At 44.8% G+C, this 27624-nt stretch overlaps 2 protein-coding genes and 1 long non-coding RNA gene across 5 annotated transcripts in view; 2 read left to right on the top strand and 1 right to left on the bottom strand.

Moving 5' to 3' along the window:
- Map3k13 (mitogen-activated protein kinase kinase kinase 13) overlaps nucleotides 1–11419 on the top strand; it is a 156192-nt gene extending 144773 nt beyond the window's left edge. For all 3 annotated transcript variants that reach the window (XM_048347013.1, XM_048347011.1, XM_048347012.1), the window contains 7 exons: nucleotides 58–167; nucleotides 2174–2290; nucleotides 2861–2998; nucleotides 4041–4827; nucleotides 8640–8707; nucleotides 9379–9676; nucleotides 10949–11419. In XM_048347013.1, coding sequence (XP_048202970.1) covers nucleotides 58–167; nucleotides 2174–2290; nucleotides 2861–2998; nucleotides 4041–4827; nucleotides 8640–8707; nucleotides 9379–9676; nucleotides 10949–11050 — 1620 coding nt within the window. In that variant the 3' untranslated portion in view covers nucleotides 11051–11419. The remainder of the gene's footprint in view (nucleotides 1–57; nucleotides 168–2173; nucleotides 2291–2860; nucleotides 2999–4040; nucleotides 4828–8639; nucleotides 8708–9378; nucleotides 9677–10948) is intronic.
- A 3022-nt stretch (nucleotides 11420–14441) lies between these two features.
- LOC125351914 lies at nucleotides 14442–17320 on the top strand. The gene is made up of 2 exons (XR_007211056.1): nucleotides 14442–15621; nucleotides 17136–17320. It is a non-coding gene; the product is annotated as an uncharacterized LOC125351914 (long non-coding RNA).
- A 2557-nt stretch (nucleotides 17321–19877) lies between these two features.
- Tmem41a (transmembrane protein 41A) lies at nucleotides 19878–26892 on the bottom strand. The gene is made up of 5 exons (XM_048347015.1): nucleotides 26690–26892; nucleotides 25217–25370; nucleotides 22239–22400; nucleotides 21783–21921; nucleotides 19878–20226 (listed from the first exon to the last, which is right to left on the bottom strand). The coding sequence occupies exons 1-5, from the start codon at nucleotides 26806–26808 to the stop codon at nucleotides 20009–20011; spliced, it is 792 nt and encodes a 263-aa protein (XP_048202972.1). The 5' UTR covers nucleotides 26809–26892; the 3' UTR covers nucleotides 19878–20008.
- Nucleotides 26893–27624: the final 732 nt, after the last annotated feature.

Genomic DNA, 27624 nt, shown 5'->3' with positions numbered 1-27624 from the left:
GGCTGATTCTTTCTTTGCTTTGTCCCATCATGTGAATTTTAAATTTTTCTCATCCAGGCTGAATGGAGAGAAGAAGTAAAAAAACACTTTGAGAAGATCAAAAGCGAAGGAACCTGCATACACCGGTTAGATGAAGAGCTGATTCGAAGACGTAGAGAAGAGCTTAGGTCAGCTGATCTCTGTGCACTCCCTCTTCTCCCCCCACTCCCTGAGTCTTCAGATACTAGCAGGAATACTTATGAATGGCCATTTCACCTTCTACCCACAGTTTGCCTCCACCCCTGTCCTTCTACTCTTTAAAACTTGCCCTGAAACTCCCTGAAAAATGTAAAAGAGTTGTCCAGGAAGGGGGAGAGGGTGATGGTTACTGGAGGCTGGGATTGGAGCAAAAAGGTTGATTCAATTCAAGGTATTCAATTCTATAGGTGAAAGAATTGCTGTTGTGCAGTAGGGTAACTATAGATAATAATGTGTTATTTTTTTATTTAAGAAGGTACCATGAAGAATTTTGAATATTTTACCAGAAAGAGTAATAATTATTTGAAAAGATGAGTTGTCTCTGATTTGAACATGATACAATGTATACATGTGTTGAAATATCAGATGATATCCCATAAATATGTATATTTTTGTATTTACAGGTTTTTTTTTAAGGTTTTTTACATGACTGTAATCACAGCACTTGAGGAGGGAGGACTGAGGCAGGTGGATTGCAATTTTGAGTCCAGCCTGGTCTACAGAGTGAGACGTTGTCTCAAAAATAATTTTTAAGTTTAAACAACAATATAAAGATTGCTCTATTTTTTATTTTTTTGCCAGTCCTGGGGTTTGGACTCAGGGCCTGAGCACTGTCCTTGGCTTCTTTTTGCTCAAGGCTAGCACTCTACCACTTGAGCCACAGTGCCACTTCCAGCTTTTTCTGTTTATGTGGTACTGTGGAATTGGACCCAGGGCTTCATGCATTCTAGGCAAGCACTCTTGCCACTAGGCCATATTCCCAGCCCCCGAGATTGGTCTATTTTTTTAAAAAGAGAGATACCTTTCTTCTCTCAACTCTGTTCTCTTCATTTGTGATACACTACAACAAAGAGTTTTCTATTGATCCATTCAGCCACTGTTCTAAGTGCCAAAGAAGGCTAGAAATGGTTGAAGATTTAGTCCCTAGTCTCAAGATGCTTATAATCTATTAAGGGATAAAAGATACATTCATGGACAAACCACTGTTTTAGATAGTTTGGCTGCTACGACATGCTTTCTTAGACTTGAAAGTTTACCAATGAAAGTAATTTATTGCTGGAGGCAATGCAGTTCAAAATCAAGGCACTAACAAATTGTGTCTGTTGAAGACCTATCCTCATATGTAAATGGCACCTTCTATGGCCTCACTGTTTAGAAGAGGCTAATCAACCTCATTTGTAAGGGCATGAATCTCCTTATGAGGACCCCTTTCTCGGGAGCAAATCACTTCCCAAAGGCCCACCTCCTAAGACCCCCACCTTGGAGTATGGATTTAACATGGGCATTTGTCAGGGCCACACAAATCCATAGTAACAAGCAAGATAGATGGGCAAGTGTAATCAAAGTGTCTTCTTCGAATATTATTTCCATTGATGTGTAAATATGTTATACTTTTATTTTATTTTTACTAACATAGTACCAACAGTACATAAGCAGAGGCTGCAAACAAAGCTGAGCACCAGTGGCTCATGCCTATAATCCTAATTACTCAGAAAGCTGAGCTCTGAGGATCATGGTTCAAAGTAGGCAGGAAAAGCCATGAGACTCTTATCTCCAATTAACTACTAGAAAAGTCAGAAGTGGAGCTATGGCTTAAGTGGTAGAGTGCTAGCCTTGACAGTGCCTAAGCCCTGAGTTCAAGCCCCAGGACCAGAACACAAAAAGAAAGGCTACAAGCAATGCACAAATTTAATTCTAATTATAATCTATGATCTTCCTGGCTTTCTGTATGACTGACTAGGCCTTAAGGGTAAAAACAAGTGGAAAGCTTGGATTTTCCATCTTCCACTCCTTGTCTGAGTTAAATAAGAAAACCTTAAAAATAGAGGACCTTGGGGCAAATGCTTTTGAAGTAAGTCATCCTGGCTTTTATTTTTAAAAATTTTATTAGAGCTGACCTTTATTCTCTCAAGCTGATCCTGTGTTGTCACTGTAGGCATGCACTGGACATTCGTGAACACTATGAGAGAAAGCTTGAGCGAGCTAATAATTTATACATGGAGCTGAGTGCCATCATGCTGCAGCTGGAGATGCGGGAGAAGGAGCTCATTAAGTATGTATGCAGACCCATGAAGGTCCTTAGTAATTGGTCCTTAGCATGTTGCTGCTACTCTGAACTGGCAACATTTGTCTCAGGGCATTGTCTCCTGGGTGAGGCAGAATGGGCAAAGCTGCTGCAGAGCTGGATAGAGGGGAGCACACACTGGAGTAACCCAGGGCTTGGGGAGGAGGTCTTAATATCAAGAATTCCGTATAGTTACAAAGCATTTACTGCCACTCGGGGAAGTCAAGTGGATGCTGAAAATGGCCTAAGCAATCCCAGATGGTGGCCACAAATCCCAGGCATCCTGACCAGAACAGCAGTGCTGAAAATCAGCAGGATTTCTATCCTCACCCTGTGCTGGGAAAGAGAAAGGCAGTGCCTGAGACCTGAGCTGCACAGCAGGAGGAAGTTAGACGAATTTGAATTTAGCATCTTCCTGGTTTTTTTTTTTCTTTTTAACCTGCATTTCAAATAATCTATATCTGTTAAGTGTGGCCAGAATTAGTGGGCAGAATTAGTCTGTGAGAACATTCTGCCTGCCCATTCATTTAGCTGATGTGTAACTCTTTCATTCTGTAGGCGAGAGCAAGCAGTGGAAAAGAAGTATCCTGGGACTTACAAACGACACCCTATCCGCCCAGTAATCCACCCAAATGCCATGGAGAAACTCATGAAAAGGAAGGGCGTGCCTCACAAACCCGGGGTGCAGACCAAGCGGTGAGACGCTTCGTACCCACCTGGCATTCAGATAAATGGGAAGATAGCCCCTCAAAATACATTCTTAAAGGATGACAATGTGACCATTTCTGTGGTTCAACCTTAGCACACTTCTCTCCAGACCAAAGAAAAAGAATAGGAAGTGTGGCATGGGCCTAGGAATTCACTTTTTACTCTCTGAGGCATAGATAGGTATTGTCGTGGCACATGGGTCTAGATTGGATCATTACGTAACATCCTTCCACCATCAGATCCTCATGGCTGGAGCTGACCAGCTCAATCTGTGCTCTTATTCCTAAGATATGCCTTCTGCTCATTCCTATTGTTTCCATGCTGCAACATCTGACCATCCAATACCACAGGGCTTGATATCAACACCACAAACAAACAATCAAAGGATGTGTGTGTTTGAAAGCTTGGGAGGAAGCCGGGAGTCAGTGGCTCAGGTTTGTAATACTAGGGTCCTGAGGAAACAGATATGAGGCATGCAGCTCGAAGCCAGCCTGAACAGGAAAGTTTATGAGACTCTTATCTCCAATTAATCACAAAAGAAAACAGAACTAGTGCTGTGGCTCAAGTGGTAGAGTGCTAGCCTTGAGTAAAAGAGCAAGCTCAGGGACAGTGCCTAGACCCAGAGTTCAAGCCCCAGGATTGGCATAAATAGAGAAAGAAAGAAAGGAAGGAAGGAAGGAAGGAAGGAAGGAAGGAAGGAAGGAAGGAAGGAAGGAAGGAAGGAAGGAAGGAAGGAAGGATGGAGTGGGAGGTATTTCACAAATTTGAATGAAGAGTTTTTGTTTTGTTTGTTTGGCTGGCTCTTGGGCTTGAACTCAGGACCTTATACTTTTGGGTTGCTCTTCATGAATCAAGGCTGGCATTCTGCCACTTGAGCCACTTCCAACTGTTTGCTCAGACTGGCTTGGAATCCAGATCTTCAAGATCTCAGCCTCCTAAGAATCTAAGGTGACAGGAGTGAGCCACTGGCATCCAGCTGGAATGAGTTAGCATGTTTAAAGAAATTATGCCTGTTCTTTTTTTTCTCCAGACCAGATCTATTGAGATATGAAGGTATTCCCAGTACAGAGGCGGCTTCCACCACATCTCCTCAGTCTGGAAGCCCCAAAATGTCCACTTCAAGCAGCAAGAACCGCTATCGAAGCAAACCACGCCACCGCCGGGGCAACAGCAGAGGCAGCCATAGTGACTTTGCAACAATCTTGAAAACACAGACAGCCCAGGACACGTCACACCATCCCTCTTACCTACACCAGGCTCCATCCCAGTCCCCTTCTCTCCTTCCCCATAACCCTGTGCAGCAGCAATACCAGCAGCCCTCTCCTGCCATGTCCCAGGGCCACCAGCCCAGACACAATATGCATAGACAGGACATTGCAACCTGTGCCAACAACTTGAGATATTTTGGACCAGCTGCAGCCCTGCGGAGCCCACTCAGCAACCATGCTCAAAGACAGATACCTGGCTCTAGCCCTGACCTCATCTCCACAGCCATGGAAGCAGACTGTTGGAGAAGTTCTGGGTCTGATCAGGGCCAGGCTGGCCTTTGGGACTGTTGTCAGGCCGACCCCTATGACCCCTGCCTCCAGTGCAGGCCAGAAGGGTCTGGGTCCCTAGACATACCCACTACTGAGCCAGTGGGGAGGAACCCTGACCTTTCCAAGTCACCAGCACATAATCCCTTCTCACAAAATGCCCACAGCTCTGAGACAGTGAGAGAAAATGAATTCAATGGCTGTACATCTGCATCATCCCTTGGCACCCCTCATCACATCACCCCCCCAGTGCTACCTCGGAAAACAAGGCCCCTTCAGAAGGTAAGGTGTGATGATGTACAGGCCATGCCATTGCCATAAGAGAATGACAGAGCCAGTCATGTTGTACAATTACAACATGTTCATTAGAAGTACATATTTTGAGCTGGGCACTGGCGGCTCACGCCTGTAACCCTACCTAGCTACCCAGGAGGCTGAGAACTGAAGATCATGGTTCAAAGCCACCAAGGACAGGAAAGTCTGTGAGACTCCTATCTCCAGTTAATCACATAAAAAGCTGGAAGTGGCACTGTGGCTCAGGTTAAAATGCTAGCCTTGAGCAAAAGGAGCCCAAGGATAGCACCCAGGCCCACAGTTCAAGCCCCCAGGACCAGCAAAAAAAAATTTTTAAGTGTACATTTTGAGCCAAGTACTGATGGCTTATGCCTGTAATTCTAACTGCTCAGGAGGCTGATTAATATCTGAGGATCATGCTCATGCTTCGAAGCCAGCCTGGGCAAGAATGCCTTTGAGACTCTACTCTCCAGTGATGTAGCAAAAAAGCCAGAAGTGGAGTTGGGGCTCCAGCCTTGAGTGGAAAAAAAACTAAGGGAAAGCACTCAGCCCCTGAGTTCAAGCTCAAGTACACACACACACACACACTTTGGAAAAGGATGGTGTGACAAAACACAAAATTGACGTTTCTTTCATTTTAAATTTTCCCACACTGCTTAAGAGATAGGCAGTATACTTTAAACTGGGAGACTGGTTCCAATGTAAATGATTCATGAGCAATCACATATTGAAGATATATTGTCAACACAGTTTAGGAAACACTACCCTAGCTCTCTAGTCCTGAAAGATGTTGCAAGAAGGAAAGATACCCTTATAAAACAAGTTCAAGGAGAAGAGTTCTGTCTTCCCCTGGAGATTCCTCATCCACTGACAGACCAGGAGCTTTGAGAATTCATGTGGCAGACATGTGTAATAGCATTTCCCTCACCTATAAAAAAAAGTATCTGTTAATCCCCTGTGAGTTAGCTTTCTCCACAATATACTTTGAAAAATAGTTCCTTAATGAATAACCAGCATGACCCAGCTAGTTATTAGTCATGAAGCCTGTTTCTGCTTTAATCTACCATTGTAGGAGTCAGACAGGCCTTAGTTCAAAGCTGGCCTCTCCCACTCAGCACTTCTTTGAGCCTCATTTTCCTTGTCTATACAATGGCCTGATTGTTTGATGTGGGGACTAAATGAGTTAAACATGCAGGAAGCAATTAGAATAGGGCCAGGAACATAGCAACTTTCCCAAAACTATAGCTCATCTTGCTGTTGTGTTAAAAATGTATGGAAAGTGTTTAGAACATGATAATTGGCCATTCAACTCTAAGTAGTGTTTCATTTCCTCATTATTGATCAGGTACCTAGAAAAAATAAAGAAAAGGCCTAAAATGAATGTTAGATTAACTAGACCTTTAGTAGAAAACAAGTTCAAGATGGGACTATTTGTTGTCGCAGATGACTTGAGCTAATGTATTCCCCCAATCCTGTGGCCAATAACATACTTATCTGGGTAACAACTTTATTAAGATATAATTCACATACCCTATAGTATTCCCATTTTAAATGCACAATTTAGAGTTGTTTTCATATATAGTTCTGTAGCCATCACTATGACCAGTTTAAAAAAATTTTCAGTTACCTCATGTAACATGTACCTTTGAACATCTGCTGCCATTTAGATGCCATCTTTAGGTATGGAGGCCCCAGAACACACCCTTTGTACAGTGGGCCTCATTGGAATGGCACACCCACAGGGAAGCTCACTCACTCTTGAGATTCTCTCCCACGGGTGGTCCTCGGGAAACTTCCCATCTCAGTAGTCAAGCAGTGATGATTGTCTTTCTTATTCAGAAAAAGCATATCAGAATATAAATGAGTAAGAGACAGGAAGTTAACCCAGGCCCATGGCTCATGGCTGTAATCCTAGCTACTCAGGAGGCTGAGATCTGAGGATCATGGTTAGAAGCTAGCCCAAGCAAAAAAGTTTATGAGACTCTTATCTCCAGTTACAGAAAAAGCTGAAAGTGGCACTGTGGCTCAAGAGGTAGAGTGCTAGCCTTGAGCAAAAGGAGCTCAGGGACAGCGCCCAGGCCCAGAGTCCAAGCACCAGTTCTGGCAGAAAGATAGAGGAAGGAAAGAAAGGAGGGAAGGGAAGGAGACAGAGAAAGAATCATGAGGTTGTAGAACTGACATTCAAGGAAAAAAAGGAAGGGAGAGAGGGAGGTTGTAAAACTGACACTCAACAAGGAAAATTGCCCCAGGATTGGCAAAAAGAAAGGAAGGGAGGGAAGAAGGAGTGAGGAAAGGATAGAAGTCACGAGGTTGTAGAACTAACATTCAAGACAGAAAATTGCCCTGAAATTTTGGCTAATTGTGGTACTTAGACTCAACTACCCAGCTCATGAGACTTTACATAATCCAATGTATCAAGGACAGTTGATCCTGATTGCAGCTACTCTTCTGTCATTGATGCCCGATGCAATCTTTCCTGAGAGAGATTATCTTCTAGCCCCAACACTTACCCAGCCTTCTAGATCAACCATGGGCCAGCAATCACAGTGCCTCGGGCATCCCAACTAGAGTTCTCTTATCCCTGCCAGCATTCTGGCTCAATGAAAATGCATGGAGCACTATTTATAACTGAAAATAATAATTCTCTACATTTATAGTGATAAACACCTATTTTTGTGTGTGTAGCCGTAGTACAGCTCGAACTCAGGGCTGAGACACTGTCCTTTAGCTTTTCGCTCAAGGCTGGCTCTATGTCAGTTTAGCTACAGCCTCACTTCCAGCTTTTTGGTGCTTGGTTGATAATAGAGTCTCATAGGCTTTCCTGCCCTGGCTGGCTTCAAACTATGATCCTCAGATCTCAGTTTTCTGAGTATCTAGAGTATAGGCATGAGCCACCAGGACCTGACTAAACGTATATATTATTTGTAATGTTACCTTGCAGTAAGGAATACAGTGCAAACAAGATATGGCCTGACCCTCAAATAATGCATGCTTTAATATAATTATAACATTGGTGGCAAAATAATTGGTATATCAAGGGACAAATAGTTTCTGGAATTGAAAATTTGAAATATTATCACTTCTTGGTGGAATTTCTGTGGAAGAGCCTGGAACCAGTGATTACAATGATTGACAATGATTATAAGAGTCTATCTTCAAATCTACACCCCAGCTTCTATCTCCATCACTCACCTCCAGACACTTTCAAGGAACCACTATATCCCGAGCACACAAAGTTGTACTCAATTCTATGTCTTCCAGCTTCTGGTACAGAGCCTGTCATTGAGAACACCCAGGACAAGTTGTTAAAGAATGAAGGACTAAAGAAAACATCAATCAAGTTATTAGTAAATGCCTTTTGATAAAAATTAAATCCTTTACAGGTAGTGGGGAATGGAGGAGGGAAGATAGAGACAGAGAGAGAGAGAGAAAGAGAGAGAGAGAGAGAGAGAGAGAGAGAGAGAGAGAGAGAGAGACTTATTAAAAGAAGTCCTGCTAAAGTTTGTGGCTCAAGTGATAGAGTGCTTTCCTAGCAAGCATGCAGCCCCAGTACCTATATAAACTAATATCTGGGCATGGTGGTGCATGTCTGTAGTCCCAGCTACAAAAGAGGCATAGATAAGAGGATCATGGTCCAAGACTAGCCTCAGCAAAAAATGGCAACACCCTATCTGTAAAATAACTAAAAGAAAAAAAGGACTGGGATTGACTTAGATGGTAGAGTGTGTGCCTAGTAAATATGAGGCCCTGAGTTCAAATCCCAGTACTGCCCCAAATAATTCTTTTCTTCTTCTCCCCAGAGTGGAGATGATTCCTCAGAAGAAGAAGGGGAAGTGGATAGTGAAGTTGAATTTCCACGAAGACAGAGGTAAAACCAACAGACATGTGGTAGTTTCAGTGGAGTGGGAGGAATCCAGAGTTGGCCACATCTGTCACTGTGGACATGCTTTCCCATGGCTACCTTGCAAAGTCACCTCTGCACAGCAGATCTGAGGCCATCAGGATCTGTTCTATAGGAACTTGAAGATGAGAAGCATGAGTTCACAGTGATAGCTGGGAATGCTGAGGGACACTCGGGAGGGGGGGGGGCCATGCTGTTTGTAGACAGTTTTGTTGGTTGGTAGTAGATCTCTCTATTGTATTAGAGTCTTCTTGTGCTACTATAATAAATAGCACCAACTGGGTGGCTTCATAAAAAATTCATTTCTCACAATCCAGGAGGCTGTGAAATCTAAGACCCAAGTAACAGATGATTCTGTTGTTAGTGAGAGCTCTTGCAAGCTTGCAGACAGCCACCTGCCTGCCAGGTCTTCACATGCACAGATGAAGAGACAGAGAAAAACAGACAGAGAAGTTGAGAAGATTCAGTGCAGAGTGCCTCTTTATTGCTTTAAAACTAAATCATTCCCACATGTTCTGATTTTCAGCCTTGCTCTGGGAGCAGAGGGAACTAGACTGCCTCTCACCTAGATCCTGACAGATAATGCAGGCACATGGTTTCTCTAATGGCTCAGGTCCTGTGGCTCTCTGTGCTTCTAGGCCCCACCGGTGTATCAGCAGCTGCCAGTCATACTCAACCTTCAGCTCTGAGAATTTCTCCGTGTCTGATGGAGAGGAAGGAAATACTAGCGACCACTCAAACAGTCCCGATGAGTTAGCTGGCAAATTTGAAGACTGCCTGGTGGAGAAGCTAGACGACCTTCTGTCCCAGACCCCAGAGATCCCCATTGAGATATCCTCGCATTCGGATGGGCTCTCTGACAAGGAGTGTGCGGTGCGCCGCGTGAAGACTCAGATGTCCCTGGGCAAGCTGTGCGTGGAGGAACGTGGCTACGAGGTGGGCCCTTCTTCCTCTCTCCCACTCTTCTTTCCCTGGCTCTTCTGGGTTAGAATCTACTCAAGCCCTTAAAGCCTTTATAATTTTCTTACTTTCTTTCATTTTGTCGGTCGTGGAGCTTGAACTCAGGGCCCAGGCACTGTCTCTGAGCTTTTTCACTCAAGGCTAGTGCTGCCACTTTTAGCCACAGCACCACCTCCGGTTTTCTGCCGGTTAATTGGACATGTGAGTCTCACAGACTTTCCTGCCTGGTCTGACTTCAAGCCACAATCCTCAAATCTCAGCTTCCTGAGTATCTAGGATTATAGGCACGAGTCGCTGGCACCCAGCTTACAATTTTCTTATAGTGAATACAATACACCCCCACCTCCATATAGTAGGTTGAAACACAGGTCAGCAGAGCCCCAGAAATGAGGCCAGTTTTTCCCAAGTCGGGTACAAGTATCAAGAACTCTTCATTGCAGAACTTAACTCAAGCCCCACTGGTTCTCCACCCCATCTCCCAACCCAGTCCCTACCATGCATCCCTATCCTGTCCTGAATATACCACCATAACACATATAATGCTTCTTTGTTTGAAAAGGTGTTTTTGGTACTAGTACCAGGGCTTGAATTCAAGTCCCTTGCCTCTTGCTTAACTTTCTTGTTCTCTGGCTGGACTTGAGCCATGCCTCCAAGCCCAGGTTTTTGCTGGTTAATTAGAGATGGAGTCTCAGATTTTTCTGCCCAGGCTGGCTTCAAACCTCAGTCATTCAGGTCTCTGTCTCCTGAGTAGCTAGGACTGTTGCAGACAAAACCACTAGCACTCAGCTTATCATTCTTTATTTCATATGTAGTTTTGCCTCCGGAGAGGCAGGAATGGAACACAGTGGTTCAGTGTGTCCCCTGGAGTCAGACTGCCTAGAATGTACCCCAGCCTTTCTAGGTGGGGTGTGACCTTGGACAAGTTACTTAAACCCTCTGAAGATTACTTACAGTCTCTGAAGATTCCCTAGCTGCAAAATGAGCACAGTAATATCTATCTTACCTATTTCAGTAGATTATTTTTAGATAAATGACCTCCGAGATGTAAAGTACTCACCACAGTGCCTGGAGCCCTGCCCTGCGAGTAGAAGTGTGGAGGTTCAGCTCGTTGTCATAGCCTTCAGTTCTGTCCCACAAGGACAAGGCCCAGCCCCATTTCTGTTTATCACCCCTTTACCCAGCATAGTTCCAGTTCAATAGGTGCTTGTGGAGGAATTGTAGAAATGACTTAGCTTTTCTCCTTTGCAGAACCCTATGCAATTTGAAGACTCAGACTGTGACTCTTCAGACGGGGAGTGCTCTGATGCCACAGTCAGGACCAGCAAGCTCTACAGCTCTGCCACTTGGTGATGAAGGAGTGCCCTCTGGGAGACTTCCTGACGCTGGTGTTTTGAATCCACCCCAGCCCTAAACTCTTTCCTGTCTCTCCCTGCTTTTTACATGGGAGGAGAGCTACCCCATCTTTACTACCCCCTAAAAGTGAGCTGCAATAACAGGAACATGAGACTTCGTTAAATCTCTGGAAAAAAATGAAATTTAAGTCTCACTGAACATTTCAAACAAGAATGGCAGGGATATATTTTATTGAATATTCTATCTACTGTAACATTGATATTTATTTTTGTTGGACATTTTAACACTTTGTACTGTAAAGAGTGAACTATATATGGTATATAGAAAGACAATAATTTCTTGCAAAAAAGAGAGAAAAAGAAAGAAAAGGAAGGGGCTGGGGATATGGCCTAGTGGCAAGAGTGCTTGCCTCGTATTCTTGAGGCCCTGGGTTCAATTCCCCAGCACCACATATACAGAAAACAGCCAGAAGTGGCGCTGTGGCTCAAGTGGCAGAGTGCTAGCCTTGAGCAAAAAGAAGCCAGGGACAGTGCTCAGGCCCTAAGTCCAAGCCCCAGGACTGGCAAAAAAAAAAAAAAAGAAAGAAAGAAAAGGAAAAGAGAGAAAGAATGAAATGAATTAGACGTAGCATCCTTGGGAGTTGGTGGGGATGGGAGGGTATTGATTGCTCCTGCTTGAACAGGGGACCAGGCCCTTTGCCCATAGTGACTAAAGAAGGACCACAGCAAGACAAGGCATAGTAAGCTTTTTAGAATACAAGAGAAATAGCAATGCCAGGTCATTTGTGAAGACTCCACTAGGTTGGCCCAACTTGTCCAGGTGGGGGATAGAAATGGCCTGGCAAGGTTTGGTGAATAGATGGTAGCCCCCTGAGATCTCCCAGGGCACCTGCCTCCTCAAGGAGGAAAATCAAAAGAACAAAGCTGTCTATGTGGATTTCATTTTTTTTTAACTTGAAGCAGCATTTGACAGTGGGGCTAATAGATAAAGTCAAACTTTGTCCGTGGCAAACACTTCCCTTTTAATGTTGTCATTGACATTCCCTTGGCAAATGTATTGATCTTTCCAGACTCAAGTGCCATTTTCTTCTACCCGCTGACTACTTCCTTTAGGAAGCGTGGAGGGGAGGGTCTCCTGAGAAGGAGAAAAGGATAAGAAGAAAAGGGACATCCGTAACAATGTTAGGAAAACAAATGCACAATTTGTGCATCCTCATGATGTCCAAGATGGAACCACCCCTCTCTAGACCCAGGTTGTCTGTCTGCTAGAATCATATTGATTCACAGGAGGATAGATTTTGAAGGCAGCTAGGATATGTGTGTCTGTCTGTTTAATGTCCAATCCCAAACTATCCCCTTGTTTTTATTTATTAATTCATCCTATCTTGCAAGTTTTAGTGTCTTGTCATCACTGTAGAATAGAGGCAACCTTTCTCCCACTACGATAGCATTTATGTTCAACGCCACTTGTAATCTATATCTTACTTCACTCTGAATCGCTGTAGTTTTGATTAGCTGAATTTGGAAATTTGTAGAAAGAACAAATGACGCTGAGCAGGGATTGGAAATATTTTACATTGTTGAACTATGACGTCCTTCCTGTCTTCAGAGGTCTGGACATCCAGAGTTACTTCATGGAGCCTTTAAGGAAAACAAAGTTATTAATATTATTATTATTATTTTGCCAGTCCTGGGGCTTGAACTCAAGGACTGGGCACTGCCCCTGAGCTTCTTTTGCTCAAGACTAGTGCTCTACCATTTGAGCCACAGTGCTACTTCTGGCTTTTTCTGTGGTACTGAGGAATCAAACTCAGGGCTTCATGTATGCTAGGCAAGTAGTCTACCACTAAGCCAGGGGCTTGGTGAGACAGGGGCTCACTAGATAGCTCAAAATGGCCTCACATTCACCATCCTCCCTCAGCCTCCTGAGATCTAGGGTTTACAGGTATGTGCCATCCATGCTCCACTTAAGGAAAAGTATATGTAGAATTTTGTATAAAAGCAGATGATGAATAGAATTCTCACCTTTGTCTCTGTGATAGACTACTGTCAAACAGCCTCTGTTGAATGGCTGGATTCTCACAATGAAGCATGTGAGAGATTTGTGAGACTTGTGCATGCTTGTGTTAAAGCATTTCCAACACAGGTGGGAATGGTGCCCCTTCTCTAAGCGTCATTGACTACATCAGCCAAAAACGAAAGGCAGGAGGGAGTTTAGAACAGCTCTTTTGTTTGTTTCCTCCATTTGTTTACACTTTATGTTGAGACACTGACTTAAAACTTAGTGTCTCTAATTTACAGTCCATAGGTAGGATGAAGGAAATTGTTTAATTTATACAGAGAACAGTATTGTTGCATTAAATTATTCCATTTTGTACAAATTCTGTAGCTGGACTACATGAAAAACCTTAAGTTATGGCATTTGTCTTTTTTATTTTATTTTGTATTATCATTTTCATTTTCTGTCGATCAGAAGGTGTGGTTTACAATGTAGCACAATGATTGTTTATTGCTAACTATGAATTAGTATGGACTTTGTGATTTAAATGAGAACTTGGAAATGGAAAGACTTTTGGGGAGCTCCAGGTACCTGTTCATCATAGTTGTATCCCGATTGTCTGTGTGCAGCAGCAGTGGCCTGAGGAAGTCTCTCTGTCCTCAGCCCCCCGCCTCCCCTCACTTTCCTTATGATGTTGCCCTTGATCTGATCATGAAAGCTCTTAGGTGGTAGGCTTTGAACCAATAGTTCAAAAGTAGAAATTGTCTTAAACTTCTTAAGAAATAAAATCATGGGACTACATTAGAAGTAAATAGAGAACGATTTAGTGCCATGAAAGGAACAGACTTAGAGAGCTTCTTCATGAAACTCATGGGTTGGATTGAAGAACTGGCAACATAGTAGGTAATTAATTTCCTTCCTGCCAGATCCCACAAAACCAGCCTTTTCTTCCCAATCTAGAGTAACAGGAAAAAATTAAAGTTATATATATTATATCTCTATCTTTAATAACTTGTATATATATACACACATATATGTGTGTATATATATATATACATATATGTGTGTATCTAATATATATATACTTATGGCATGTTATAAAATGCCTAGCTACGATGCCATCCTAGTCACTTAGAGGATCACGGCTGGGGAGGAATCTTAAAAAGCTCTATTTTGGCTGGGGATATGGCCTAGTGCCAAGAGTGCTTGCCTCGTATACATGAAGCCCTGGGTTCAATTCCCCAGCACCACATATACAGAAAACGGCCAGAAGTGGCGCTGTGGCTCGAGTGACAGAGTGCTAGCCTTGAGCAAAAAGAAGCCAGGACAGTGCTCAGGCCCTGAGTCCAAGCTCCAGGGCTGGCAAAAAAAAAAAAAAAAAAAAAAAAAAAAAAGCTCTATTTCCCTTCCTCTGACTTGATTGCCTAGCACATTGAATCTCTCTGCTTTACTTCTTGAATGGAGGTGTGATTCTTCTGTGTGTCCCTTTTCTGTTTAATGTAAAACACCACATTTTTAAGTTGTTTCTGTGTTTTTGCCAACTTTAATGGCAATAGCAAAACATGAGGATCATTTTATTCTGTTTAGAGATTTCAGTGATGGTCTTCTAGAAAATCCACCAACAGCTCCCAATTTTGATCAGATTTTTTACATTCCAATCTTGACTGTCTGCCATGTTAATGTCACTTTATCTAGATTAACTACTATGTGTATATTAGGGAAGTAGTGTTGGATGCTTTGCTCACTGTATTTGAATAGAGTCCACATTAAACACTTTTTAAGTAGAACTGACCAGAAGTTTTGAAGAAAAATGATCTCCTCAGTCAAAAGTTAAAAGTTAACAAACTATCCCAACCTTGTCTTTCACTTCCCATCTTGTGAAAATCAGGAAAATCTTCGATTGATTTGTGTTACTAGAGAACAGCTGCACAATCATCAGAAGTGTTGATCAAGAGCTCAGGGAATGTAAGGGCCAGTTCTTCCATCCTGTCAGCTGTAACACTGTTTTCAGGAGCTCAGAAGATGGTGGTTTCAATTTCCATGACTGATTAAAAATATAAGCCTCTTTGGATAAATGTCCATATTCATTGAGCTGTTTTGGACAAACTGCAAGATGAAATTCTATTTGTATCCCAGATGAACATTTGCTTTTGATTTCTTTTTCTAGAGCTTGTCCTTGAATTATAATTCCTCTCAAAATTGCTTAGCAAAAGGAGAAATCTTACCACACTGAAGCTTAGACCTGTTTGCAAGATTGTGGGGAACCACCCACCCAAGAAGTTGAAGATGCTAGCTGGGTTGGGAAATCATTTCAGATGTCCTTCTCCAAATGCTTTTCGAACTTTTCAATACATTCATCCTTCTAGGATTAAGGACTCTTTTCATGGGCTCTAGTAAGTGGGGCATTTTCTTCAGGACCCCATTGTATTAAATAACTCCCCTATCCTGATGGTTTGTGGTTGTCCTGGTACTAGACTATTCAGTCCTATACCCTAAATAGTTGATATCCTCTCAGTGTGAATGTATCCATATTCATCAAATGCTCTACCTTTTCCCCCCATGCCTTTCTGGTGTGTGTGTGTGCAAGTACCAGGACTTGAACTCAGAGCCTTGCACTCTTGCTTGGCTTTTCAATCAAGGCTGGCACTTTACCACTTAAGCCTCTTCCAGATTTTTGGTGGCTAATTGGATATCAGAGACTTTTCTGCCCTGGCTGGCTTCGAACCTTGATCCTCCTTAGATCTCAGCCTCCTGAGTAGCTAGGATTAGTCATACGCCAACAGCACCTGGCTCTTTTTCCTTATAAAACATTCCTACTTGACCTTCCTGACACTGGATTGCCAAGCACAGAACCTATGTAGAATGCAGAATGTTTCTCCTATCCTGTGGTATAAGTTTTGTTTCTCCACTAAGCCAGAAACCAAAACACTACCACTTAACTCCCATCTTTCACCTCTGTCCTAAACACCCAAGCCAATATTATTTTTTAAGCATCAAATTCTTTCCTGTTGAGCCTAGACACAGCCTCAGAACCTCTCCAAACCAGCAGAGTATCCATCACTGCTGGACCGGATTGGTGTGCAAAGCAAAACCTGCCATCTCAGCTCTAAGAGCATAATCCATTTCCTAAAGGTGGTTTGAGAGCTTCCATTTCCCTGAGGCAAGAATGAGAAGAACACAGGAGTGCTCTCCTTATGCACCCAATTCAGGCTGCTGGAGGGACAGTCCCATGGTTGAAAGGGCCACTTGCCTCTACTCTGAACTGCAGTTCCAACTGAGTAACCACCAATTCCTGAGGAGCCAGATTTCAAATTTCTCTTCACTCACATTCTGTTGACCGATTGTGTCCCCACCTTGTAGTGTGTACTTGTAGTGGTGTGTGGAACCCCAGACTTTCTTCCTCACCAAATGCTATGAAACTAATGTGTGATATCCTTTCCAAGACATTGTTTTGTACTGTCAGTATGAATAGTGCCTTTCCAGGCTGCAAGGTTTTCCTTTGCTGAGGTGATAGAACAAATGTCCCAGTGGACTCCCACCTCTGTACTACCAACCTCTTAGGCTGGCCTCAGATAGCCCTGAGTTGGCTTGTTTGCATGTTATGACATACTGCAAATGCTTGTTTGAATCACAGTGCACTAGGCTGCTACAGAGAGGACCATTGTGGAACCTGGAGCACTTCTCAGGGACATGGCAGAAGAGGGGAGCTCTGACATCACTGCTCTGAGAAACAAAGGATTGACTACCATGTGGTCCAGGCATGAAAGCAAGAATTCACAAGCCTTGCTCCAGGCTGATGGCAAGGCTGCTATAAGAAGCTCCCAGCAGAATCTGCCCTACCAAACCACTTCTCAGAGGCTCACTGGCTTTGGGCCCCAGGCTGCCCTGGCCAGTGCCCACAGTCCTCCAGGGCTTAAAGCCACAGTGTGCCATCAGGTGTTACCTCTTGACTGCATCACCCCAGGGGCTCCCCACCTCCTGAGTAACGACTTCCCAGATTCTGGGAATGGGAAGACCCTCCTTGATTCTTCATAAGATTTGATTTCATATTCATTTAGAGGAAATGATTTTGTGTGTGTGTGAGTGTGTGTGTGTGTGTGTGTGTGTGTGTGTGTGTGTGTGTGTCCAAGTCTCAAATGAATCCCCTTGTCTCCTGTAGTGTCTGTTCCCTCTAGTGTTTGGATGCTGGCTCCCTTTATGTTGAACAGCAGAGGGAACAAGAATGACTATCACGCAAACACAAATGCATGAAATTAAACAAAAAGTGTACTTCACTGTTTTGTCCTGTCTTATCCGAAAGGTGCTCTTTGGGCCCTGTAAGCTGCCCTACTGGGCTCAGCATTTGTCAGAACCTCAGCGAGAAGAGGACTGGGCTTCCCACAGCTCATCCTCCTTTTAGTCACAATCATGCAGGGGAAAGAAGCATTTTCATTCCAGTTTCTTCCTGTGTCTCCTCACAAAAGCCTAGGCAGACTTTCTGTTTCTTCTGTTATTCAGCTGCCCATCCTGCAACTCTTCTGTGTTACTGGTGACCTCACTAGAAAGTGAGAACAGGAAAATAGGAAGCTGGAATAACTTTGGTCAGAATTATATGGGAATTTGATTAAGAGAAACAGAGAAGCTACATTTTGAGAGGTTACAGAGGGAATCTTTATTAGAAAGCCCACGACTGCAGACTCCTGTCTCAGACCTGCAGCCCAGAATTTAACTACCACAAAGCTTTTAAAGGCAAAAGCCAGGGCTGGGAATATGGCCTAGTGGTAGAGTGCTTGCCTTATATACATGAAGTCCTGGGTTTGATTCCTCAGCACCACATATATAGAAAAGACCAGAAGTGGCACTGTGGCTCAAGTGGTATAGTGCTAGCTTTGAGCAAAAAGAAACCAGGAACAGTGCTCAGGCCCTGAGTTCAAGCCCCAGGACTGGCCAAAAAAAAGGCAAAAGCCAAATGCTTGAGATGGGAACAGTCAGGGATGAACATTCTCTGAAGCAAAACTTTCCTGGGGCTAAACAGCCTAGCTGTCCTGGAGCTAAGCATCTGCAATTCTAAGAATGGTTTATCTCATCTGTAGGCTCCCCCCTCCTCGCCCCCCCTCACCCCCCCTCGCAGCTGGATGGAAAGCCCCCATCACCCAGGTGCCAGGATGGCTGTAAGGACAAGGCATGTAGGTTAAGCCCAGTATCCTTATTTCAAGAGGAGAAAGTCAATTCTGATACCCATTGTTAAGGTCAGTTGAAAGCAACATGCACAAACAAGCTTTTCCATCCACTTATTCACTACAGAGATTTAAGAAATCCCTTTACCTGTAAACTTGTACTGGAAAGGCACATTTTTGTAGTATGATGCAGGAGAGCAAAACAGGAGGGGGGAAGGGAGGAGGGCAGATATTGATTTTGAAAGGGGTCAACAACTCATATTTGCAACAGAGTAGAAAAAGGCCTCCTTTCTCTTTCCCTACACCCAGAATTCTTCAGATCTGCCAGTTTTGAAGTCCAGTCTGCCTCCTTCTCACCTCCACCCTCATTATCACTATCATTCTTTTGAAAAGAAGCACCAGTTTAAAGAGCTGGAAGCAAGGCTTGGGGGGTGGGGGGGGGAGGGTGTTTATAGTGCCTGCCTGGCTGTCTGAGACCTTGAGTTCAAATCTCAGTATGGGTGGGGAGGGAGCTACATAAACAGTTTTCAAGAAGCTGAGCCAAGATCCCAAGTATAAAGAAACACACTTTGAAAACTAAGAGCCTTGATATGAAAGGACCATGTCATATCCAAAAAACATCACTTGGGAACTTATTCTTCCTATGGAATATGAGAATTGCTTCGAATTCATGTAGAACAAGATTCAAACCCTTAGCAAGATTTTTGGCTAAGTGATATAAAAATTCAGCAGATGACAATCAGTGCCAGTGAGCTCTTCCTGTCTGATACAGGACACAGAGCTGGTCAGTTCAGGTGCCAAGGGCTATATTCCAACACTGCAGTTATGGGGTAGTGCAAGTCTCTAGGCAATTACATATAACACAACCAGGTAGTAAGACCAACTTCTTTGAAAAATATATTCTTCAGTTACCTTCAGCAATGATGATGAAATATGTGCATAGGGTACACTGGCTGGCAGCCCAGAATACGGACTCTATTCTAGCAGAAGGAGGTGGAAGGGATGCCCCATGCAGAAGTACATACTAGGAAATGATTATTCAATTCAGATGAGACAAGGACCCTTGTACTGTCCAGATAGGGGAACATTTATCCACAACGTATCCAAAACAGAGTCTGCTCCATTCATATTTAATAGTCTGTTTGCAACCATGAGGTTTGACATACAAGGGTAACATCAATGTGTCTGAACACATCTGAGCATCACAGAAATCACTGTGCATTTGAGCTATATGTGCAAATCCTAGGTAGTTGGTCAGTTTGTTTCCCTTGCCTTATGGAAGAGGTAGATCGTCAGCAAAAAAGAGCAGAAGAAACACTCTTCAAGACATGAATGGTATAAAGAGTGAAGCAGTGATGTGGGTTCACAAGGAAGCGCTGATACTAATTACATCCACAACTACTCAACAGGACACTGGTCACACAGCTTATTACTTTGCAAGAGCAAATCTGGACAAAGTCAACCAGCATCTTATTCCAAGACACCCAGGGATATGCAAAGGCAAACCCCAACAGACTATCCAGAGTCCATTGTAAGGGAATGAAACAGAAACAGGAATTCTAGGCAGCCATTGGCTTCTTCCATTTCACAGAGCCCTGCCAAACAAGGCCAGATTAAAAACAGGATATGGTTCTCCTTCTAGACCAGAGGGTATGTGTGTGTGGTTTTTCCCTTTGGCAAGACAGCACACATATCACTCACCTGTTGAGGCTACCTGAAAAACAGTGAGGGTTTTTAAAGGAAAATGCCCATCACACAGATCAGCCGTTGAGTCCAGGGCTGTGGCACGCAGAAAACCTGATCATGTGTCTTTTCTACTAATACGGTTAGTGTTGCTTCTTTTATTCAACTGCAGGTGTTCCTGGCTAAATTTTTTAATGAGAGTTCCAGGAACCAAGGCCACCAGCGCAATGGCCAGCAGCTTAAAGAGAGTGTCCCAAGAGAACAGAGCCTCCAGCGAGGTCAAGGTTGACAGGATGGAGCCTGTCTGCACACAGATGAAATTGTATGGGATCAAACCTGGGAGAAGAAAAGGGGAAAGAGCTGTTTCATAATGGCAAAAACATCAAGAAAATAATATTTCACTGATGACCAAGAATTCGGAGCAATGACTTCAGTTTTCACTCAACTCACACCTCACCTCTAAACATATCCCCTCCTTCTCTCCTTTCTACTCTCTTCCCTCTTTTTCTCACTTCCTTCCCTTTTAAACAAAAGAACTTGAGATGATGTAGACAAGTTCATGTGCATTACAGTAAGATAAAAACCATGGCTCACATCTGTAATCCTAGCTGTAATCCTGTAATCCTCAGAGATCCAGAAAGTTATAACCAGCAAAAATACCGGGCTGGATGTATGGCTAAAGTGGTAGAGTGCCAGCCAAGGAAGCCCAGCAAGAACTCAAGGTCCTGAGTTCAAACCCCAGTACTGAAAAGTAGAAATTAAAACTTTAATAGCAAAAATCCAAATGAATGCAAAAGTAAAATGTAACTCAGGCAGTAAGTTAGTGTACAATGAGGTTCATATATTTGGTAATGGACCCCAAGGTTGGTTCTGAGTAAGTTTGGTTCTGGATACCCATCAGCCAAAATAGAAAACACCAGCATTATGAAATTTACAGGATGCATAAGGTTTAAAAAAAAAAAAAAAAGATGGTTCCTTAAAAGACATTTACTGGGCCAGGAATATGGCCTCATGGTAGAGTCCTTGCTTCATATACATGAAGCCCTGGGTTCGATTCCTCAGTACCACACACAGAGAAAAAGCCAGAAGTGGTTCTGCTGCTTAAGAGGTAAAGTGCTAGCCTTGAACAAAAAGAAGCCAGGGACAGTGCTCAGGCCCTGAGTTCAAGCCCCACGACTGGCAAAAAAAAAAAATGACATTTACTTTTCATATTTTTCAGACTCTAAAAAGTCATCGAAGCAACTGGATCCCAAAAATTTGGGTGATGGCTGCTCAGACTGATGATAGTACATACCTATAATATGGAGATAGAAGCCGGTATAGTGTTAAGTTCAAGGTCAGCCTGCTCTACATAGCAAGATCCTCCCTCAAAAAAGCAACACACACAAAAGGAAGAAAGAAGAGAGGGTGAGAAGGAGGAAGGAAAGAGGAAAGGAGGGAATAAGGGAGCTTGGAGAGGGGAGAAGGAAGAAAAACTAAATGGGGTGGAGCCTACTTTTCAGCTTTTCTCACCTCTGCCCCGGAGCTGCTGACTGGTTTAGGAGTCCCTGATAATGCATTTCTCTTCCTTCATAGAGGAAGCATATGAGAGGTGAGGCCCACCGACCACTCAAGGTCACACAGCTTATCAGACAGGAAGAACCTCAGGCTCCAGTCTCCCTAGGCTTTAGGCCACCCGGGAAGTGGCAAACTCCATTAGTCGAGATGCTGGGCACTCTGTGTGAAAGCTGATATGACCAGAATAGCTCTGATTGAAGATCTCGATTTCTTTCAGGCATTCCCTATTAATAGCAGCTATGCTTGATCTAAAAGCCCTGAATAACAATCCCTCTACTCTCTACAGAAAGTTGACAAAAAGGCAACATGTGCTTCAGGCTTACAGAGCATCTTACCAATAAGAACTGAGAAGAAGAACTGCACAATGGGAATGTTCAGAATTGGCGCTGAGAGGTTCAAGAACCAGTTTGGTGTCATGGGGAAAAGTCTCAAAAACAGTAAAAAGAAGAACAAGCTGTTTCTGTTCTCTTCCACCTGCAACAAAAATCCAAGCGTTAGGAAGCCAAAAGGGGCTCGGGAACTGGTCTACATTTTACATGGTGAATTCCAACTCTTTCCACAGCCTTTTGTGATAGAGACTATTTTCTCCATTTTAAATCAGGAACATCTCCCAAAGCCACAAAGCAGGCGATGTGGGGAGCTGAGATTTGATCCCAGGTCTGTCCCTCTTGACACTGAAGAACCCCTTGGGCCTTCAGGGCAGGGAGAACACTATGGAAAATCCCTACTCCTCTCCCCTCTCAGGACATGAGGTGCCACTCAGGGGCCCAGTGCATGCGCCCGCTCCTTACCTTCCTCTGCAGCAAAGCCACTTTATCAGGAAAGTAGGAGACCACCAGCTGTTTGCCAAATCTACTGGAGAGCAGGTAGCAGATGGTGGCACCCACGGAGGTCAGCACACAGCAAAGCGGAAGCCCCAGCCATGGCCCGAACAAGGCACCAGCCAAAACATTCTGCAAAGAAAGCAAAGGAGCATGGATGGCAGCTACAACTCAGCAACTGATCAGCTACTAATCATCAATCCCTTCCCCTGCGGAGGTTTCTACAGCCCAAATCAACCCCCATTTTAAGAGAGTGAATAAAAACAGGAGAAACAGGGCTGAGAATGTGGCCTAGTGGTAGAGTGCTTTTCTAGCATGCATGAAGCCCTGGGTTCAATTCCTCAGTACCACATAAACAGAAAAGGCCAGAAGTGGCTCAAGTGGTAGAGTACTGGCATAAGCAAGAAAAGTGGAGTGGGCACAGGTCCTGATTTTAGATGGCAGAGTGCTAGCTTTGAGCAAAAGAAGCTCAGGGACAGTGTTCAGGCCCTGAGTTCAAGCCCCAGGACTGGCAAAAAAAAAAAAAAAAACAACCAAAAACATATGGCAAGCGTCACCCTCTTCACTTCTCAAATAAGGAGAAGGATTGAATTAAAGCCACAGAAGACAGGAAGGGGCTAAAGGGGGTAAGCAAGCTGGGCACCAATGGCTCATGCCTGTAATTCTAGCCACTCAGGAGCCTGAGACTGCAGTTCAAAACCAACATGGGCAGAAAAGTCTGTGAGACTCCATCTCCAAAAAACAACCAGCTGGGGCTGGGGATATGGCCTAGTGGCAAGAGCGCTTGCCTCGTATACTTGAAGCCCTGGGTTCGATTCCCCAGCACCACATATACAGAAAATGGCCAGAAGTGGCGATGTGACTCAAGTGGCAGAGTGCTAGCCTTGAGCAAAAAAGAAGCCAGGGACAGTGCTCAGGCCCTGAGTCCAAGGCCCAGGACTGGCAAAAAAAAAAAAAAAAAAAAGCAAAAAACAACCAGCAAAAAGCTAGCCTGGAGTAGCTCAAGTGGTAGAGTACTGGCATGAACAAGAAAGTGGAGTGAGGGGCTGGGAATAAGGCCTAGTGGCAAGAGTGCTTGCCTCCTACACATGAAGCTCTCGGTTTGATTCCCCAGCACCACATATATGGAAAACGGCCAGAAGGGGCGCTGTGGCTCAGGTGGCAGAGTGCTAGCCTTGAGCGGGAAGAAGCCAGGGACAGTGCTCTGGCCCCGAGTCCAAGGCCTGAGCACCATCCCTGAGTCCAAGGCCCAGGACTGGCCAAAAAAAAAAAAAAAAAGTGGAGTGAACACAAGGTCCTGAGTTTAAGCCCCAGTCTTGGCAATCTTTCAGTAAGACAGAGCAAGCTGTGTACAAGATGTTTGTTTCTTTGACTTGGTTGGAATTGCACCTATGTAGTCTGCTAACATGCTAACATGGGGATTCCCTATTTGGCACGCTCTAGCTGACACTTTTGGAGAAAGCTTAGCTTCCCCTTGAACCAGTGGAAAAAGAAGATTTTTCTGTTCTCTTCCACCTGCAGCAAAGAGCCAAGTGCTAGGAAGCCAAAAGGGGCTCAGGAACTGTTCTGCATTTCACATAGTGACTTCCAACTCTTCCCACAGCCCTTGCAATAGAGACTGTTTCCTCCATTTTAAAAAGAGGTACAGGAGGCGATGTGACTCAAGTGGCAGAGTGCTAGCCTTGAGCAAAAAAGAAGCCAGGGACAGTGCTCAGGCCCTGAGTCCAAGACCCAGGACTGGCAAAAAAAAAAAAAAGCAAAAAACAACCAGCAAAAAGCTAGCCTGGAGTAGCTCAAGTGGTAGAGTACAGGAGGATCGGAGAAATCAGGAACATCTCCCAAAGCCACAAAGCAGGCAATGTGGGGAGCTGAGATTTGATCCCAAGTCTGTCCCTCTTGAAGACATCAAAGAATCCCTTGGACCTCCAAGGCAGGAAGAGTACTATGGGAAATCCCTGTAACCCTAGCTACTCAGAAGGCTGAGATCTAAGTAGCGCAGTTCAAAGCCAGGGCCAGCAAGAAAGTCTGTGAGATGCTTATCTCCCAAACTTCTCAATGAACCACCAAACAGAGGAAGTGGAGCTGTCCTCAAATGTTAGAGTACTACACTTGATTTTTTAAAAAAGCTCAGGGGCGGGGCTGGGGATATAGCCTAGCGGCAAGAGTGCCTGCCTCGGATACACGAGGCCCTAGGTTCGATTCCCCAGCACCACATATACAGAAAACGGCCAGAAGCGGCGCTGTGGCTCAAGTGGCAGAGTGCTAGCCTTGAGCGGGAAGAAGCCAGGGACAGTGCTCAGGCCCTGAGTCCAAGGCCCAGGACTGGCCAAAAAAAAAAAAAAAAAAAAAAAAAAGCTCAGGGGCAGCATGCAAGCCCTAAGTTCAAGCTCCAAAATACACACACACACACACACACACACACACACAGGTTTAGTTCCTAAATGCATTTGGATGACAAACATCATCCTGCCAAAGCTCAGGATCCAAAAAAGAAAACAAAAAGTGCTTATGGGGACTTGTTGAGTACATACTGTGTCTTACTAGATTCTTTACTACAACCTGTGTCCTAGACTGTCATTACCTCTACTGGTGAGAGATTAAGCCTCACAGCCAAGACCACACCAGGGAGAGCCAGGATGGATCCCTTTAAGAAAAGACAGTACGGAGGTAGACCCAAGGAGTGAGCTCCTGACCTCTACCACCACACAGCTACCTGCCATCCTTGGACACATTTGCTTTTCTTTCCATTTCTGAGACAAAACTTTGCTTGGATAGATCCAGCTTGAGTCTGGGGTGGAGCAATGATGCCAGGGAGGAGGAAAGGAAGCTTTGGGGGTTCCCTGCTCCATTACTGAAACTCATCCTCCCATGCAAGACTGTGGGAGGTTCAGCTGTAGGCATGTTATATAGATGGAGATGCAGGGCAGGGAGGAGGAAAGGACACTGACCAGGAAGCTGGAACCAGGGATGGCAAAGCCCTGTTTATAGAGGTAGGCACTGCAGAAGAGCAGGAACACATAGGCCTGGTGTTCTTTCTGGTACTCCTGAAGGACCTCGGAGAGCTCCCGAAGTTCTGCTAGGTCTGAGGGGAACCACAGCAACCTGGGGGGAAGAAGGGGTGGAAAATCAGACAGAAACAAGGGTCTAGATCAGCCTAGGGCCTAAGAAAGTTACTTGCTTTCCAAAGTATGTTTATGAACATGTCCAACACCTGCTCTGCAGGAAACACATGGGCTCAAGATGATGAGTGACCTAATACAACATAGAGGCAGGCCGAAGAAGCCTGGTTAGAAAGCAAGAAACCTGGGCTGGCATCTCCCTCTCCTACTTTCCTTTCATGTAACCTAGCTTGGAACTGGCTAGTCCGTAGGCTTCACTTTTCTCACCTAAAAGGGGGTAAGGGGCTGCTGCTAGATAATCGCTAAATTTACTTTAGCTCTTAGATTTTATGACTTACTTATTTTTGGTGCTGGGATTGAACTCCAGGTCTTCTCACATGCCAAACCATGAGCTCTACCACTGAGCTACATTCTCAGCTCCTTTTTGATCTATTCTTATGAGGCAACTGGATGCATTTTCCAGCAAGCACTAAACATCTTAAATTGCAGCCCCTCCCCCACAAGCCCTGAACAATTCAGATATCACTCTGCTGCCCAGATAAAGTACTGGGTAAAAGACTATTTTATAATTCATTAACAAGCTAAGTATATCTTTCCCACACTATAAACACTGCATTCTCTATGGCAGGCTTGAAAGCAATCCTTTCAAAGAACTGTTTTCTTCACCTGGTTCTTACTCAGTTAGACTCTGAATCTTGTGCAAAGGTCACAATGTAAAGGCTACTCCGCCTCTGTCATAGAAACAATCGTTGAAGCTATCAATGATCAATTATTCTAAAGAGAACGCTTGACTTTGTGTATCTAAAGCCCACAACAGAGCCTATCCAGTTAAGAGCAAAAGAACCCAGTCATTGAATACAGTTGTCCTAATATCTGAATATCAGTAAACCCTTCCATAACGCAATGACGTGCCGGGTACACTTCCATACACTTGGCAGACGCAGTGTGCAGCAATCGTGAAAACCGGCCCGGTAGGGTTGTGCTGCCTCCGGCCTCGCCTAGTCGATAGGGAGAAGGCCGAAAAGTACAGACAGCAGGAAAGAGGAGGGAGACCTCATCATCACTTGTGAACGAGTGTCAGTCCGGAAGTCAGGTTCTCCCCAAGGCACCCCGCTATGGACGGCCCAGCCTGCGTCTTCGGAACACACGGGCCCACCGCGCCGGCCCGAGCCCAGCCGGACGCCCTCGACAGCGGATCCGCTCTCCGGCCCTGGAACGAAATCTCCGGCCCCAACGCCCCAATCCTCGGCCCCGACTCCCGTCCAAGGACCCACAACCCATCCCACCGCCCTCCCCACGCACCGGCCTTCGGGCTCTTCGGGAGAACCCGGTCTTGGCCCGCGGGGCAGTCGCGTCGAGAGCAAATACAGGGCAAAGGTGCAGACGCAGAAGACCAGGAGGAGACCGAGCAGCGGCCGCATGACGGCGGCGCCTCTCGGACCCCGGCCACAGCGGTGCTCGTGCAGCGCTGAAAACTCCGGGCGCGCTGCCTGAGCAAGCGGAGCCCATTCGAGGACGGACGGGGGCGGGGTCGGATCCAGGCCACACCCCTGCTCGGCTTTCAGGCCACGCCCACGCCGCCTTTAGCACGCTCCGCCAGAGGCCCCGCCCACCCACGCTCCGCTCCAGCCTTGCCATGCAGTCCCCGCCCGTACTCCGCCCCAGGCCCCGCCCACACTCTGCTCCAGCCCGCCCCTCTCACGCCCCACCGGTAGAACCTGTCCCTATGGGAAAGTTAAGAGCGCCTTCCGTTTATCTGTTCCAGTGTGAGTTTTAAGTTTACCCCTTCCCGCCCTCTCCCTGCGCGTACTCTGCAATACTGAGCACCCCCCGCGTTGTCTCAAGGCAAGAGCTAGGAGATCCAGGGGTGACACATGAGTTCTGCCTACAGTCAGCATGCAGTCTTGTCCACAGCCTCTCGTACAATGCAAATGTGGAACTAGAAGCTATAATATATAATTATACATGACTATAATTCTAGCACACATGCGATTGGGCAGTGGATGGAGCTGAAGGCCAGCTTGGGTTATACAGTGAGATATTTTCTCAAAAAACAAAACCAATGCAGAAGATACTGAGATATTTATAAATGAAAGTATTCATTGTCTTGGATCGCCATCAAAATAATAAGACAAGGGTTTATGGATAGAGATAAAGCCAAAACAAGATTGGCTATGGCCATGAGTTGATTGTTGTTGAAGTTTAGTATTGGATTTTTTTTCTTTTGGTTGGACATA

This window comes from Perognathus longimembris, chromosome 5 (assembly GCF_023159225.1).
Source record: "Perognathus longimembris pacificus isolate PPM17 chromosome 5, ASM2315922v1, whole genome shotgun sequence".
NCBI lineage: Eukaryota > Metazoa > Chordata > Mammalia > Rodentia > Heteromyidae > Perognathus > Perognathus longimembris.
Note: the sequence above shows the minus strand (reverse complement) of the source record. Positions and strands in the feature narration are given on the sequence as shown.